Genomic DNA, 16064 nt, shown 5'->3' with positions numbered 1-16064 from the left:
TTGCTATAGTTTATTGTGCCAGCCTGGCCGATAAACACAAGTAGGATTAACTGAAGGGCAGAGGGATAAATGGCTCGGTGAGCCTCACCTTGGCTGTTCTGTGCCTCAGTTTAAAGGGGTCCACTACCTGTGGGATGCCTAGCCTGTGGACTGTGTCGCTGTAAGTTGAGGTCCCTTTAAGCCCACACAATTGGAATGTTCATCTCTGGAGCTGGGGACCGACAGTTGATGACAATTGGGGACCGGCCTTGCTGTTTGCTGCCTGGATATATATAGCCCAGCTCTCTCTACAGAAGGGGACTGGCACCTGGCAGCTCTCAAAACCTTAAAGGACTGCTAGTGTCTCACTGCTATATAATTTAACTGTTAATTTTTTGTATTATCTATCTGTATATAATTTAACGGTTCATTTCTTGAATTATATATCTATCTTTATAAATATATTTATAAATAATTACTAGCAATCTGGTTTGTCTCTCTAGAGAACCCTGTCCAATACACTATTGTTGGCTGAAAATCCAAGAACAAAAATGTATTATTTTAGACAGGGTAGGAGCAGTAGAAAGAAATAAACTCTCAATACCAGACCATTTGTCAGCGTAATTGTATGAAATAGTACAAAAGAACATAAATCCTTAGGTTTGGTGTTACGTTATTGTAATGGTTGTGGTGGCAATACAGTTTACTATGGTCCCAGCTAAGTGTATCATTTATTTTTATCTTTTACGTAAGGGCAAATCATTCCTCAACTCTTGCATATTGACAAGTGCTCTGAAGTCCGCTGGCATTAGCCACAGAGTCCTGATGCGCTTTATGGTTTGCACATTGCATCCAGCATGCGACACGCATGTTTTTGTTAGGAGCACATTTTACTCAGTGCCTGTGGTTTCATTGTTTGGATAATAATAGTAACCTTAAAGGATGTTTGATCAAGCTAACCTCTGATTCCCAGGGATGGACATCACCAGTAATCAAAGGGAAGACGCCGGTCCAGGTGTTCAAGTAAAAGAACCCTGTGCGCAGGTGGACCTCTCCGCCCCTCTGATGCCCTCCGTGGCTGGGCTGCCACCGCGGCCCCCAACCCCCGCAGCACCCATGAGTGTGGGAACAGCCAGTGCTGTGGCGGCTGCCCCCTCCGCGGCTTCCATCACTTCTGCTGGGACTGCTTCTGCTTCTTCCCTTCACGTTCCTGTGCCTCTTGTGGCGGCGGCGGCGGCAGCTCCGGCTGCACCAGAAGAAATGGTTAGTGCAGTTCTTACAAGTGTCTGCCGTGCGTTTGTGAATCACCAGTGTTTGAACTCTGAACATCGGACATGGTGTTTAGAAAAGAGAGGGCCTGCATGGTATAAAAGCGGGGAGATAGAAAACATTCGTCCTCAAAATGGCAAAGCATCACTTCTGTAATGAAAAATAGTAGCTGACACTCTTATTGCAGTAGTGGCAAGTACAGCCAAAGAAAGAACTTTTCTATATTTATTTTTAAGAAAGAACTTGACCTTAAATTTTCCAAAAAGAAAAAGTTTATTTAGGGAGAGAGCTAGTAAGAGAATTTTTGTTGCTCCTTTTAAAAATGCTGAGTATTTTCAAGGGCTCAGGAAATGAATGACTCATGTATTTTCTGTTAATCCCTTTTTCCTTTGGTTTGGTTTTCATTTGCGTCTTAATTGTGGTGAAACTCAGCTGTGGTTAAGGAGGCGCAGAGGGGAGATGAAGACAGAGCATTTATATGAGAGCTTGCCTACAGTGAAGTAAGCCAAGGTATTAATATAAGAGTTGCAGACCAAAGTTTTTCATATGTCCCATAGAGTTCATTCCAACTCATAGTGACCCTATACAACAGGGTAGAGCTATCCCCACTGGACTTCCAAACTTGTAAATCTTTGTGCTAATTTTAGGCAATAAATCGCTCTCTCTTGGAGAGGCAGGTGGGTTTGAACCACAAACCTGTGGTCAGCAACCTAACATGTAACCCAGTATGCTACCAGGGCTGCTTTCTGACTCCTTTGATGTCTTCTTACCGAACCTGCATCCTTCAAACTGTTTTCAACATAGAAGGGTTTAATGATGAGCAACCACATTTGTGAGAATCGCCTCTGTGGGCTTTGTCACTGAGTCAGACTAGACTCAATGGCGGTGGGTTTCCATACCCCTCCCTCTTCGCCGAGCCTGGCACAAGCGCACACATGGTTTGATAACGTTGCTGAGGTGGTTCTGATCTTATTGCCTTCCCTTTTCTCCCTAAGCCCTAGCTGCGTACTGAGTTCTTGGGGGGCCATCAGAAGGTGGCCTTGCTCTGGACAGCTCTCCTGGAGGCATTGAATTTGGTTCCCTTTAGTATTCCAACTTCATTGTCACCCGATTTCTGCCTGTTGGTAGCTGCTGATTTTGTTAAGATCTGTTATTTGTAGCATTTCTTCTTGACTCAAAGAGGTTCAAGAAATGCTGTGTCACATGGCACTTGGCTAGTAAGAGTCATTTGACCATGGGGGGGTCTTCTGATAGAAGTAAGACACAAACTAAAATTCACCCTGGCATACACTTAGCTGTGTTTCTTTACATTTTAGGAGTGATTCTCTAAAAATGACCTCTCTGAGATAAGCACAGTGAATGATTATTTAAACTTCTGGATTGTCGTTCACATTGCACATTCAGATAACACACAGAGCTAGATTTTTTAAATCATTTTATTGGGGGCTCGTACAACTCTTATCACAATCCACACATACATCCATTGTGTGTCAAGTACATTTGTACATTTGTTGCTCTCATCATTCTCAAAACATTTGCTTTCTACTTGAGCCTTTCGTAGAGCTAGGTTTTTTTTAATGCCCTTCTCAAAATGTGACTACACTATTTGTACATGTGGATTTACCTAAAAACTTGAATATGCATGAAATAACTCACTGAATTTGTTGGCCCCCTTTTTGTTTTACCACATTTTGTAAAGTTAATTGGATCATCTGGGATACTTTTGAACTCTTTGAAACCTGAAAAACACAACATAGTCTACCCAGCCCTCTCCCGACCTCTTCACCCTTCACCCAACACACACCACACCCGTTACAAACATGTGCGGCCAGTTTTAGTCACATTAGAACAGCCTTCAGGTCCAAGGTGGAACGGAGAACCACATGTACGTCAGCCTGTAAGTAGAATGGCAGCTTTCTTCCTTCTGTGTTTACCTGGACTGCTCCAGTTTTCCTCTGGTTGCTTTTTTGGCGATCCACCCATGATAGCAAAAGCAGGTGCCAAGAGAGGCCTTGTGCAGTGAACCCAAGGTGAAGGCGCTACTGAGAAGAGGGAGACTGGGCTTCTGCTCCAGACCCAGTTTGGCGTGTTATTTAGTCACAGAGGCTTCCTGTGAAGCCTCAAATGGGGTTCTTCTCAGTATCTTCAGTAACTAAAAGGAGTGGTGTGCAGAAAGCAAGCTGTAGAGCACTGGGAAGAAAAGTCTGGGGAAAGAAATCTTACCCTATTTTCATAATGAAATAAAATCTTGATCTATGAAGCTATGTCTTTTTGTAAACATCTCAGTATATTAAGGACACTCTCAGAATGTCACGGTCGACATATTTCAATTAGCAGGTTATCACAAGCAAAGATGTTGCAGTTCACGAGGTTGAACAGTAGATGGCACCTTCATCTTTGTTCATTCCAGTTGGAATTCTTGAAGATAGTTTCCATTTGCCTTTTAACCCTACTTAATGAGGTTTCTCTTCCAGCCTTCCCGTCATCTAAATTGGAAAAGCAAGGATGTCCTTGGACAGTTAAGCCTGTTTTCCCTATTTTATAAACACAAGGAAGCGCAGCTTAGAGTGATTTGCCCATGGGCACGATAAGAAAGAGAGGTACAGCGGAGCCCAGCCCTTCAGTCGGTCTTCGGAGTCCTGTATCTGAACCAGCCCTGCACATTGCACTAGAGAGTGTCTGTCAAATGCGAAGATGCATTTACACTAAGTATTTACAAGGGCTCCGTGTTTTGGTGGAGGCTTTTCATGTAATTTTCTTTGAATTTTTCTTATATACTCATTCTTATTTTTCCCCTTTCATTGGTATGACTTAGAAGGTTAAGATTTGTAATAGCATTTTCTAAGTCAGCTAAGCTAATAAATTTAATAGGATCCAACATAAGTGGGACTAGTAATTCACATTGATCAAAAAATATCAGCAAGGAATGATTTTTAAAACACGTACATGCATACTTTTCACACAATTTTATCCAAAAATATACAATTTTTACTAATGTTCCAGTCTGTAAAGTGGAGTCAAACTAAGTATGGCTCCATAGGGTGCAATTGAGTCAACTTCTTTATATTAAGAGCATTCACGGTGTGTTTTTTTATGATTTCCAGTTCATTTTCTACAAAGTAAAGCATGATCATAAAACTTACAAAGCATAAAATCCTTCTGTGTTTTAAAACACTTTTTCTCCACCTACTATAGCAGCACGTGTTCCTTTCAAAGCTCTTTTGATTTTCAGAACAACTCTTTTCAAAATCTGTTCGTGCCGTGGAGGGTACATTCCCACCTTCCTGAGGGTGTCCTGTGTCAGTGCCGGCTGAGCTCGGCGAGGCGTAGCCTCTCTGGACATCCCCAGCTGTGTCCCTCCGTCCGTCCGCACTTGGCTCGGCGTGCAGGCCCTTGTTCCTGCGCACTCCAGCTGCAGACAGGCCTCGTGGATGGATGGGAATACGCCCCCGGCGGGCAGTCAGTCCCACGGTTACGAAGGAGATCCCTGGCCAGCTGTCTCGTTAGCTTTGAGTCCGAGCAGGTGTATACAGCCCTTAGTTAGCCCTACTTTGGTTCAAGAGGAGAAGAGAAGCCATTTGATGATGGAAAGCGACTCATGCGGCACGTGAGAGCGATGGCGATGGAGAGCCAGCCGGTGAGGAGCGCGGATGGTTCTCACGCACCCACAGGGGCAGTTCCACCCTGGCCTAAAGGGGCCACTGTGAGTCGGAATTCACTCCATGGCAGCGAGGTTTTTGGTATTTTTTGAGTTGGTTCAATCTCAAAGGGAGAACAAATCTCATGTTATCACTACAGGACAGGTAGGAATTGCCTAGATGCGGGACTTAATAACACGGGGTTGCCTGCGTACCTGCTGCTCCAGTGTGAGAGAACAAGAAGATGAAAAATTCAGGTTTTCCATTTGTGGGGAATTTTCTTGCTGTCAAATTTTTGTTTTGTAGTTTAAGGATCTTTAACAATTTCTGAAATCTGTTTTGTCCCATATTTTTCTAAGGAGTACAATAGAAGTTCCTCGGGGTCAGAAACATTAATTTAGTCCATAAAACATGTGGGATATTTTAAAATCTAATACTTTGTTTCTTAAATTCCGAAGATCCAGAAAAGTTCATAGTTTAAAAAGCAAAGCAGTTTCTCCAAGGATTATAATGAGAAACAGCCCTCTGACTTCCCTTCTCGAAGCACTGTTAGTTGTTTCTCCTATTTACCTTTTCCAAAAACAATTGGTTATTGTTTCTTTATCAGTTTCAGACAGTATCTCCCTACTTCCTACTTTGTATGAAAAGGTCTTCTGATAACTTCCTTTTTTTAGCTTTTTAAGTAGTTTTATTTTACAATTAGCTTTTTTAAAAATCATTTTGTTGGAGGCTTGTACAACTCTTACCACACTCCATACATGCATCCATTGTATCAAGCACATTTGTACATTTGTTGCCATCATCATTCTCAAAACATTTGCTTTCTACTTGAGCCCTTGGTATCAGCTCCTCTTTTGCCCTCCTTCCCCCACCCTCCTTCCTTCATGAACCCTTGTTAATTTATAATTTTTTTTTCATGTCTTAAACTGACTGATGTCTCCCTTCACCCAATTTTCTGTTGTCCATTCCCCAGGGGAGGGGTTTATATGTAGATCATTGTGATCGGTTTCCCCTCCCTCCCCCCCCCCACTTTCCCCTTCCCCTCTTGGCATCACTACTCTCAGTATAGGTCCTGAGGGGTGTATCTGTCCAGGATTCCGTGTTTCCAGCTCTGACCTGTACCAGTGTACATGCTGTGGACTACCTTCTGATAACTTCTTACTCCCTCTCTTTTTCGTCCTTTCTGACACCCTCCATGTCCATGCATATATACAATGAATGTATGTAGTCTAACATTCGCTCAGTCACTATCTGATGACTGAAAACATAGCTGAGTTGTGAACGTGTCGTATAATTACACTGCCTTTTTAGTGTAGTTTTTTTTCCTGTAATTAATCACCTTTTTCTCTTCTTTGTTTTTTCGTGGGTTTTCTGTGCAACTGCAATGAATTCAGTCCCAACTCTGAGGATTTATAAAACATCAATAACGCTATTTTCCCTGGAGCCCTCGAAACACATCAGTATTCTGTCACTTAATGTTTTCAGAGGCATCCTGTACAGCCCACTATTGTTTGTTTTCACTATGTGATGGTGATCATGTACAGCTAGGTGCAGGTATATGAAAAACTTAATAAATGACAGCCTAAGAACTGTACCAGTAGGGGAAAGTGAATGTTTAATCAATGCTTTTGAAAAAACTATTGTTAGAGAGAAAATTAATTTAGACCAATAATTAATACTGAAAGTTTAGATTCTTAAAGTTACCCTAAAGAACTAAATATTAGAAAATAATAAGAGTAAAATTTACAGAGAGATATAAAACAGGTTGCTTTTGTTTTACTTATGGAAATTAAAAATTCTTGCTAAGACTGCTGACAATTTTTTTTTAATTTAAGTGCATTGAAGAGTAAACCATGAAAATTATAGGGAAAAGGAAGTGATTCAGACCACCAGAGAACTCTCTGGTAAATGAAGTTAATATTCATCAGAAGCTATTCCAAAAAACCTAAAGGAGGACAGCCATCCTTCCCTGGCAAAAAGTTAAGGAACACGGGTAGTTGGCAAAATGGAATACAAATGTAAAACATTAATAAAGAACCATAGGTTAAATCATATTGTAGGTTCTTCCCCAGACTTACACAGTTAAAATTGGCAGTGAATTAACAATGAGTAATGCACTACTCCTGCTGTACACGTAAAGCTTTCTGCATGTTCAACCAGCAATTAGTAACAAAAGCTATAAAAATGACAAATGACATTCTTTCAGGATAGGATCATCTCATTTCTGGCAGTGTATGCTGTGGAGATGACTCCCAAAAGAAAGGGGAAGTCCTGGTTTCCAAATCTATCTACTATAATAAGAAGAGGCAGCGTGTACCCAAGAACAGACTGTTAGACATACTGTAATTTAGTTGTTGTTTTTTAGCCATTTTATTGGCACTTCGCATATCATTCAATTCAATAATTCAACTATACCAAGAAGAGAGTTGTACATTATTTACCACACTCAGTTTTACAACATTTTCTTTTTCCCTGTACCCATTGGACAATGTAATATGCTAGTATGAAAACATGTCCTTAAAAATTATAGCAGTCAGTTGTCTGTATTGCTTAATGAAAAAAATATATATATATATGATAAAGAAGCACAAGTAATTAAGCAGTTAATAATACTAATTATGCCTAAAGAGTAAGAGAGTTGATGAACCTGACTAGTGGAGGCCAGGGTTGGGAAGGGGCATGGTGTGAGCGAGCGAGCGGTCCTGCCCCTGGACGCCAGTGGTAGACAAACAATCTACACACATGGGAGGGAGATGCTGTAGAGCCACACACAGTGTTTACCAGTGCCCACGTCCTAGCTCTGTGTTGTACTGTCATGACGCAACATGTATTCATCGCAGGAAACCAGGGGGACAATTGCAGTGCCCTGTGCGTCTGTCATTATTCCAAAATGATTTTTTTAGAAAGAGTCCACAGAAGCCTGTGAAGCAGTATGCCCTGATTGAAGGCTGGTGGTGGGTATTTGGTCTTATGTTTGGGGGAGGTTCCCATCCCCACGCCCCTCTAAAGCTGGTCAAATATCTAGTTATTTTCTTCATATGCTAAAGAACCAACAGTTCTCTCGGTTTTGCTGTGGGTTTTACCACTGGATCTCTCTCTGTTTGTTTAGCACGTGCCCAGAGTTGTGATAGCTGGCCAACAGAAAGCTGGCAGGACAATCACCGCCCGGATCACAGGGAGATGTGACTTTGCTTCCAAGAACAGAATTAGTAGTGGCTTAGCGATAATGGGAGTTTCTCCTCCCATGAGCTCAGTTGTTGTGGAAAAGCATCATCCGGTCACAATGGTGAGTCCACATCTGACGACCTTTTATCAAAAAGTCTTTTTCCTGAGAGTTTGCTGAGGAAAAAACACTGAGATGACATGCTGGGGGGAGGCAGGGTGTCGCAATTCATGATGATAGCTAGTACTGGTCCTGCCTTTTTCTGTGGTAGCCTGTGTATGCGAGGGGTACCCCAAACACCTGGAATTGCGCTGGCCGAGCGCAGCTTTCATGGCATGCCTTTTTCCTGCGAGGCATGCTTCCAGCAACTCGCTCTGAGTCAGTGCACCCAGCGGTGTCGCCTGGGAAGGTTCCCTCTGGTCACAGTGAATTTTTTCATAAAAGCAGTTTCACTCAGACCTTGTTTTTTTGATGGCTGATTTAAGAGAACAGGGTGCCGCTGTGAATTTTTGTTTTCTGCTCAAGAAAATGCCACATAAACAATTATGATGTTGGACACAGCGTACAAGGCCAGCGCTGTGGGGAAAACTCAAAGTGTACGTGTCGCTCGTTTCCTCATTTCCAAAAAGGTGAAATGTCAATTGATGGAAAACCTCGTTCTGGATTTCCATCAACTTCCCCAGCAGCCAAAAAAATCAACTCTTGGAGCACTTGGAGTTCGTTCCACCAGGTCAAGACTGTTCATCAAGCTTTCTGTTTAGAGGTTATGAAAAGATAGCACAGCAGTGTGCGACAAAAGAGGCCTGATTTGTGGAAGACGGGGGACTGGCTTTGCCACCTGCTCGTGCAGCCGTCTCAGTGCGCCAGTTTTTGGTGAAAGAAAAACAAAACAGCATGCCTCTCCTACCCTACACACCTTATTCACCTGATCTCGCTTCCTGCGGCTTCTTTTTGCTTCTGTAAATGAAGAGGGACATGAAAGGACAGGGATCTGAGGACATAGAAGAAGTGAAGGAAAAAATGAAGGAGGCGCTGTCAACCATCCAAACAGATGAGTTTGAAAAATGTTTCCAAGAGTGGAATCACAAATTCGACAAATGTAGTAAGTGTAATGGAGAGTACTTTGAAGGTGATGCGGTTGTTTTGTTTAAATATAAATATAAATACATAGTTCTGAAAAAATTTTTCGGGTTTTTTTGGGGGGTACCCCTTCGTATTTATAATTGTCAGATCTGCTCTATATTTACCTTTCCTCTGTTGAGAAAATTTCTCTTGAAAAGATTATTTCTTCCACACAATGTAAAAATTATTGACCAAAACAGGCATTTCAGGAATGATTTTTTCATTTATTAACAAGAGACCAAAATATGGTGTTTGTGCAGATGGTGTCCTGCTTCTCCATTTATAATTTATAATTCCAGGGTCTCCCCTCCCAAGTTTTCTTCTCCTTCTCACAGCACAACTGTCAGTGTGGTTGTTTTGTGTGTGTGTGTGTGTGTGTGTGTGTGTGTGTGTGTGTGTGTGTGTGTCTTTTAAAGAGCACGTTAGCAATAAGTTCTCGTTACACAAAAAAGGCTGAGTTTGGGACCCAACTTTTCTCCTTACTGCCTTTGTGATTCTACCCAGATCAAGTAAAGCATTTGAGCCTCTCTCTGCCTTGTCTTCTGTAGTGGGAGTGTGGAAGAAGGTGGTGAGGTCCAGACTTGCTTGAGACAATCTGGGAAATTTAAGTGAACTGTGTAAAGATGCTTTGTAAACTGGAAAGAAAAAAGAAACGTAACCTAATTAAAGCTACTAGGAAAATCTGTAAATCCTCGAGGTTAGGAAAGATTCTTACCTATTTACTATGTCAAGATATTGACAAACATCATATGGAAGATTTGAATGCTGGTCCGAGTTCAGGTAAAGCGTGGTCAGAGTGAAGTAGACGATCAGCGATGGAGGCACAAAGTCCAGTAGAGGATATGGAGACAACACTGATGGTTTTGTCTAAATATTCTTGCATACAAGGAATTAGTCATTTCTTATCAGCACATTTATAATGTGTATAAAGAGAGACTGAGGTAGAAAGGCACTGAAGAGGGCACTTAAGTATTATTTATTCACTAATTTAGGCAGTCTTTTGTATTTGTAATAATGATAGGAATTTATATTTTACAGAAGAAAAGGGAATAATTTTTAAATACTTTTTACCTCCCAAATTGCCATCTGCTTGTTCAGTGTGTGCACTTCCTCTGGTGACTGAAAGTATATTGGACAGCCAGCCGTACACTACACCCATTATTGCTTGATTTGGATTACTGGCCCAATGGCAGTCCTCTGTCCTTAAAATTTTATCCCAAGAAGTCAAGATTTAGAACTGTACTAGAAAGTTACCACCAATAAACTACAAGTCCAGTGTACAGTATACATTAGCCCTATCTGCTGGGCAGATGCTTGTTCCTTGTGTTACTTCATGCTCTCGATTATCTGCATATGCTAGTACTTGGGTGAGTTTAGTATTTGACTGGTAACACAAGGTTAGTAGTTCAAACTCACCAGCCTTTCCATGGGAGAAAGATGAGGCTCTCTGCTCCCATAAAGACTGACAGTCTGAGAAGCCCCGGGGAGCAGTTTTGTGTCCTATAGGCTTTGCTGACTTGATGGTAGTGAGTGGGGAACAGCAATGGTAACTATTTATTATTGATGTCTTTAGTCTTAAATATGCAAGATTAAATCATAGACTTATTTATACATAGTTAGACCTATTTCTACATTTCTTCTTTATCCTCTCCAAAGAGAAATAGTTCTTTTGATAAAGTTTGATGGTTGGAAACAGAAATTTCACATCAGTCGCAAGAACATTACTTATTTGTGATGATTTTATTGTTATTAATGTGCAAAAAACATTTGTACAAAATTCCTTAAGGAAGGTTCTTTGCCTCTCCCCACAGAGGAGCTCCGTTACTCTGGCAGTAGAATCTGGCAGGGACTTTTGTTTGTGAGATGCTTCACTCATGTTTCCAGCAAAAGCTGTATCTTTAATTTTTAAACTACATAGTGGATTTTTTGATCAATATCTATGATTTCATTGCAAATACTTTTGTTTTTCTGAGAGGAAGATCCAAATAGAAATCTGTTTGTACCTAGTCAGTGTCGTGAATCTCGCTGCTGGGGCATGGCTTGGGGCTGGGCCTTCTTTCAACACCACAAAGTCCCTCCCTTTCTGTGCTTCACCTCTGTAAGCAGTACAGGATTCTGCTTGATTCTTCCTTGAGGACTGACCCCCACGACATGTTTTAGAATCCAGAAAGATGGCGCAATACCAACTTGTGGTTATTGCACTCTGAATCAGCCCTAATTGAGGGTGGGTTCCTTTGAAGGGGAAACACTTTGTTGTTTATCTGGCTGCTTCATCCAACTCATTGCATGTGTTTACCACTGGGTGCTTAATAATCAGTGAGATTATAGACTAAATGATAGTAAATATATATATATATATGTATGTATGTATTTGTGAGATTATTAAAGTCGATTTTTGTCTTTCCAGCAAACCATTCCTCAGGCAACTGCAGCAAAATATCCCCGGGCCATTCATCATGAAAGTAGTACCTCAGCTTCCAGATCTCTTGGCACCAGGTCATCTCAGGTCCCATCTCTCACAAGCATTCATTCCATCAAAGTCGTGGACTGACACGAATCTCTGCATAGTGAGGTCTGTTAGCTCCTCTGCTTTACCAAAGGTTGGAAGGCCTTGATTGAAAAAGTTGACATTTTCTCAGCACACCATAGATATATCATGTTCATCTTTTCAGAATTACCAGAGACTCAAGCTCTGCCATCCATCCTTTGTACCTACATGTAGAAATTATTTTAATGTTATTTTTTTATTTAAGCAATTAAGTAAAACTTTCTAAATTAAAAGAGAAACTGGTCTTACTGTTTTTTTTAATGTGTTCCTCCTGTCACTGCTTCTCAAAATATGTAAATCCCGTGAACTAATGTTGACTGTAGTTACGTGAACTTTGAAAGGGAAATGTACTTAAAAGATTAGAACTAATAAAAGTAAGTTATTTTGAATTTTAAATTAAAAGACTGGAGATCAAGAGAAATTATCTTGATCTTTCCACTTTCCACTCCTCGACAATTTAAACTAGGAGGGAAGTGGCCATGAATGCTTTGGAATGTTTAAAGAGAGAAAACAATATTTTACAGAGTTATAGAAACATTTAAAAGAAATTTCCTGTTGGAACGACCCTATTTCTGATGTTCTTCTGGCATTACTTGAAACCCAGCAGCACTGAGCCCACGTTACTCTCCCTGGATGTCTGGGCAGCCCTGTGGGGTAGGTAGCCCGAGGCAACTCCACAAACCGTTCAGGTTCAGATGAGGTGGGAACTTTTCTGTGGCTGGCCAGTGAAAAGAAACCATCGGGGCAAAAGCGTGAATGAGGAGGAGACCTGGTTTCTATGGTTTTGCTGCTGGCTTTCTGTGTTAATTGGAGCTGGATGCCCATTTAAATGGCTTCCTGTAACATGTGAAATGAGGAATACAGCTCCCATGTGGATTTTACAAAGTACTTAAGAGATCAGCTGGTAGATGCTGAAGAATCTCTCAGGCCTCAATTTCCATATTTTAACGGACCTCAACGAGCATGCTTTAGTTTCATAAAAGCAGGACGTCAGAGAATAAATCTGAGGCGGTAAGTATGACCTGCGTTCTAAAGGGGCACACTAAGGCTTGTTTCTGAATTAGAGGTCCATCTGGCCATGTGTGAGGAGTCCCTGGGCGGGAGAAAGACACGGCTTTCTACTCCCATCGAGAAGTGCACCTTTGGAAACCCACAAAGGCAGCTCCACCCTGTCCTCTGGTCGCTATAAATGAGAGCAGACTGGATGGCAGTGAGTCTGGATATTGAGAATGGATAAGCACTTGACCACTAACTTAGTGTTGGTGGTTCGGATACACCCAGTGGTACCTTTAGAAAAAGGCCCAGCCAGCTTCCCAAATAGCAAGTCACTGAACTCTTTTCAGCGCAATGCTGTTATGATACACACAGCGTCACCATGAGTCCGAATGGACTCCCTGGGAATTGGTATGGATCTTGTTGGTTGGTTTGTTTGAGAGGATAGTTACGGAGATTTGGGGGGAGGGGGGTTGGTAATCTTTTAAAAAGAGCATCAGATACTTTGTGTTCTTAGATATCATGACTCCGACCCGTAGCCACCTTATGTGCAACAAACTAGAGCCACACGTGGTCCCGCGCCAGCCTCATGCTGTGGGGGAGCCCAGCGTTGCAGCCACTGTGTCAGTCATCCTTGTCAATGATGGTCTTTTTCACTGACGCTCAACCAAGCATGATGTCCTTTACCGGGGACTGGACTCTCCTGATACCGTGTCTGAAGTGTGTGAGATGAAGTCTTGTCAGCTCGATTTGAAGAAGCTGCTGGCCAGCCTTCCTCCATGACAGATTGCCTTGTTCTTCTGTCAGTCCATGAGACTTCCACAATCCTTCGCCAGCACTGTAATTCAAGTGTGTTGATTCATTTTTGGTCTTCCTTACTTCATATTGAGGTTTCACGTGCATATGAGCTGATTGAAAATACCCTGACCTGGTTGGGCCCACTCTGGACCGCAAAGTGGCATCAGTGCGCGTTAACACATTAAAGAAGTGTCACAGATTGGCCCAGGACTGTACTTCGTCTGGTTTCTTGACTGTTACTTCCATAAGCATTGATTGTGGACCCAAGTATAATGAAATCCTTGTCGATTTCAGTCACGTCTACATGGGTCCGATTGTGAGGATTTGGGTTTTCTGCACATTGATACTGCAGGCTGTCCTCTTTGATGCACCTCAGGAAGTGCTTCCAGTCTTCCCGGCAAGCAAGGTTGTTGTCATCTGCTTCTCCGCGGTTGTTAATTAGGCTTCTGCCAAACCTGGTGCCACATTCTTCTTCATACAGTCTACCTGGGTTATTTGCTCAGCATACAGATTGAGTAATTGTGAACAGCTACAAACCTGACACACACCTTTCTTGGTTTTAAGCCATCCAGCGTGTCCTTGTTCTGTTCACACAACTGCCTCTTGGCCCGTGTACAGGTTCCACATGGGCACAACTAAGTGTTCGGGAATTCCAGTTCTCAAAGCTATCCACTGTCGGTTACGGTCCTCACAGCCAAATGTTCACCCAGGGAAACAAACATCTTTGTAGTATTCTACGTTCAGCCAAGATCCATTTGGCATCAGCAATGATATCCCTTATTCCATGTCCTCTTTTGAATTCCACCTGAGTCTGGCAGCTCCCTGTCAATGTACTCCTGAGACGGTTTCTGAATTATCTTAAGCAGCAAAGCAAGTATCTCCAGATATTTCTCAGGTAGCACTTATTCTGACCCAGTTACTGGTACGGCAAACAACTGCAATCCAATCGCTGCCAGCAAGCTTTGAGTCAAACAAAATAATACTTCCATTTTGTGCCCCTACTCTGGGCAGGCTCGCTCAAGCACATCCCAAAATTAACATCCCAGTGGGGTAAAACAATTCTGTTTCCCCTGGATTTGCACTCAAATTAGGTAGCGGCACATACGTTTTGAATTCAGATTGCTTTTTGGAGGGGACCTACAATTAAACAAAGAACTCTGGTGGTGCATTGGTTAAAGCACTCAACCGAAAGATCGGCCGTTAGAAAGCACAGCCAGCATGTGGGACTACAAGATGTGATTTCCAAAGTCTTGGAAATACTCGGGGCAATTCTACTCCGTCTTCTAGGGCTGTTGTGGTTCATAATCAACCTGACAAGCAGCTCACCACAACCTACAATCAGGAATGGTTTCAGGACCCAACCCTTACACAACATGGCCAACTTGAGTGAATGTGGTGATATTGCTGTTAAGAGCTTTCTAGGTCTAGTATATTGTCTAGTGTTGGCCCAAGTTAACGCAAATTTAGCCATTGAGACATACAGTAAGCATGTGGAGTCTGGCTGGCACAAACAGTTAATTGAGACAACTACCCAGGGATGTGTGACTTGAACCTAGCAGGAGAAACCTCAGCGGCTGTACCTGGTGAGCTCCTCCACAAACCCCTGTGGAGACTGCATGAGTGCAAGTCAAGGACACCAGCAGAAGCAAGTTGAGATCATCCAGGAAGGAGTTTGTTAGATTATTATCCTCATGTAATCTAGTGAAAAATCAGTATATTATCAGTCTCAAAATGACTGGAAATCAGATGTTGCAAGAAACAATTTTTTCCCAAAGTCCTGAACTGTGTATAGAGAATGTAAAATGATCGTTAGGTGGGAAGAAGTTAGAACAAGATAGAAAGACCCTCCAACAGGAAGACCCTCCAACAGGAAGACCCTCCAACAGGAAGACCCTCCAACAGGAAGACCCTCCAACAGGAAGACCCTCCAACAGGAAGACCCTCCAACAGGAGGTCATGAACACGACAGGATCGCGATGTGCCAGCATGGAGAACTAAAGGCCCGGGCCCATCATGGAACAAGAATTGAAAGAATCAGAACTTTGTGAAGAATTCAGGAGAAAAAAGAGTAGATCTAGAAAGGGCATTGTCTGCTGGAATTTAGTGCATAATGAAGATTTAAATTCTTAGACTTATGGTATAAAATTTTGTTGGAACATCATAAATGATCAATACCAAAAGATACTTGGAATCTCCTCTTAGACTTCGCTACAATGATTGCAGATGGCATGAAAGAGCAGGGCCTGTTCTTATTAGCGACTGTGGAATGTGCATGCCCTCAAAGTTACTGGGACAAAAAGGACAACAGTGTAGCAGGAAAGGAATCTTCTACAGTGTGTGTAGTCTGTCCAGTAAGTACAGCAGAAACCTGCACAGTCGATTTCTGCTGGCTGGGCGGACCTGAAGCTCAGTCCTCACAGTTCAGTCTGAGGGCTGAGACTGCCACGTCTGGGCCCAATTCTATTTCGTTTTTTGAGTGGTGGTTTGGGCTTGTCTTCTAGTGTCGGTCACTCCAAATACTTATTAATTCCAACATTGCGGAGCTCATCTTATC

At 42.2% G+C, this 16064-nt stretch overlaps 1 protein-coding gene across 3 annotated transcripts in view; it reads left to right on the top strand.

Moving 5' to 3' along the window:
* The window catches only part of POC5 (POC5 centriolar protein), a 37766-nt gene extending 25828 nt beyond the window's left edge, over positions 1-11938 (top strand). For 2 of the 3 annotated variants that reach the window (XM_075541188.1, XM_075541186.1), the window contains 3 exons: positions 953-1242; positions 7996-8172; positions 11579-11938. In XM_075541188.1, the coding sequence (XP_075397303.1) occupies positions 953-1242; positions 7996-8172; positions 11579-11722 (611 nt within the window). In that variant the 3' untranslated portion in view covers positions 11723-11938. The remainder of the gene's footprint in view (positions 1-952; positions 1243-7995; positions 8173-11578) is intronic. The other variant, XM_075541187.1, reaches the window with a different exon arrangement.
* Positions 11939-16064: the final 4126 nt, after the last annotated feature.

The sequence above is a fragment of the Tenrec ecaudatus genome, chromosome 2, assembly GCF_050624435.1.
Source record: "Tenrec ecaudatus isolate mTenEca1 chromosome 2, mTenEca1.hap1, whole genome shotgun sequence".
Classification (NCBI taxonomy): Eukaryota; Metazoa; Chordata; class Mammalia; order Afrosoricida; family Tenrecidae; genus Tenrec; species Tenrec ecaudatus.
The sequence above is the reverse complement of the archived record's forward strand: the minus strand, read 5'-3'. Positions and strand labels throughout refer to the sequence as shown.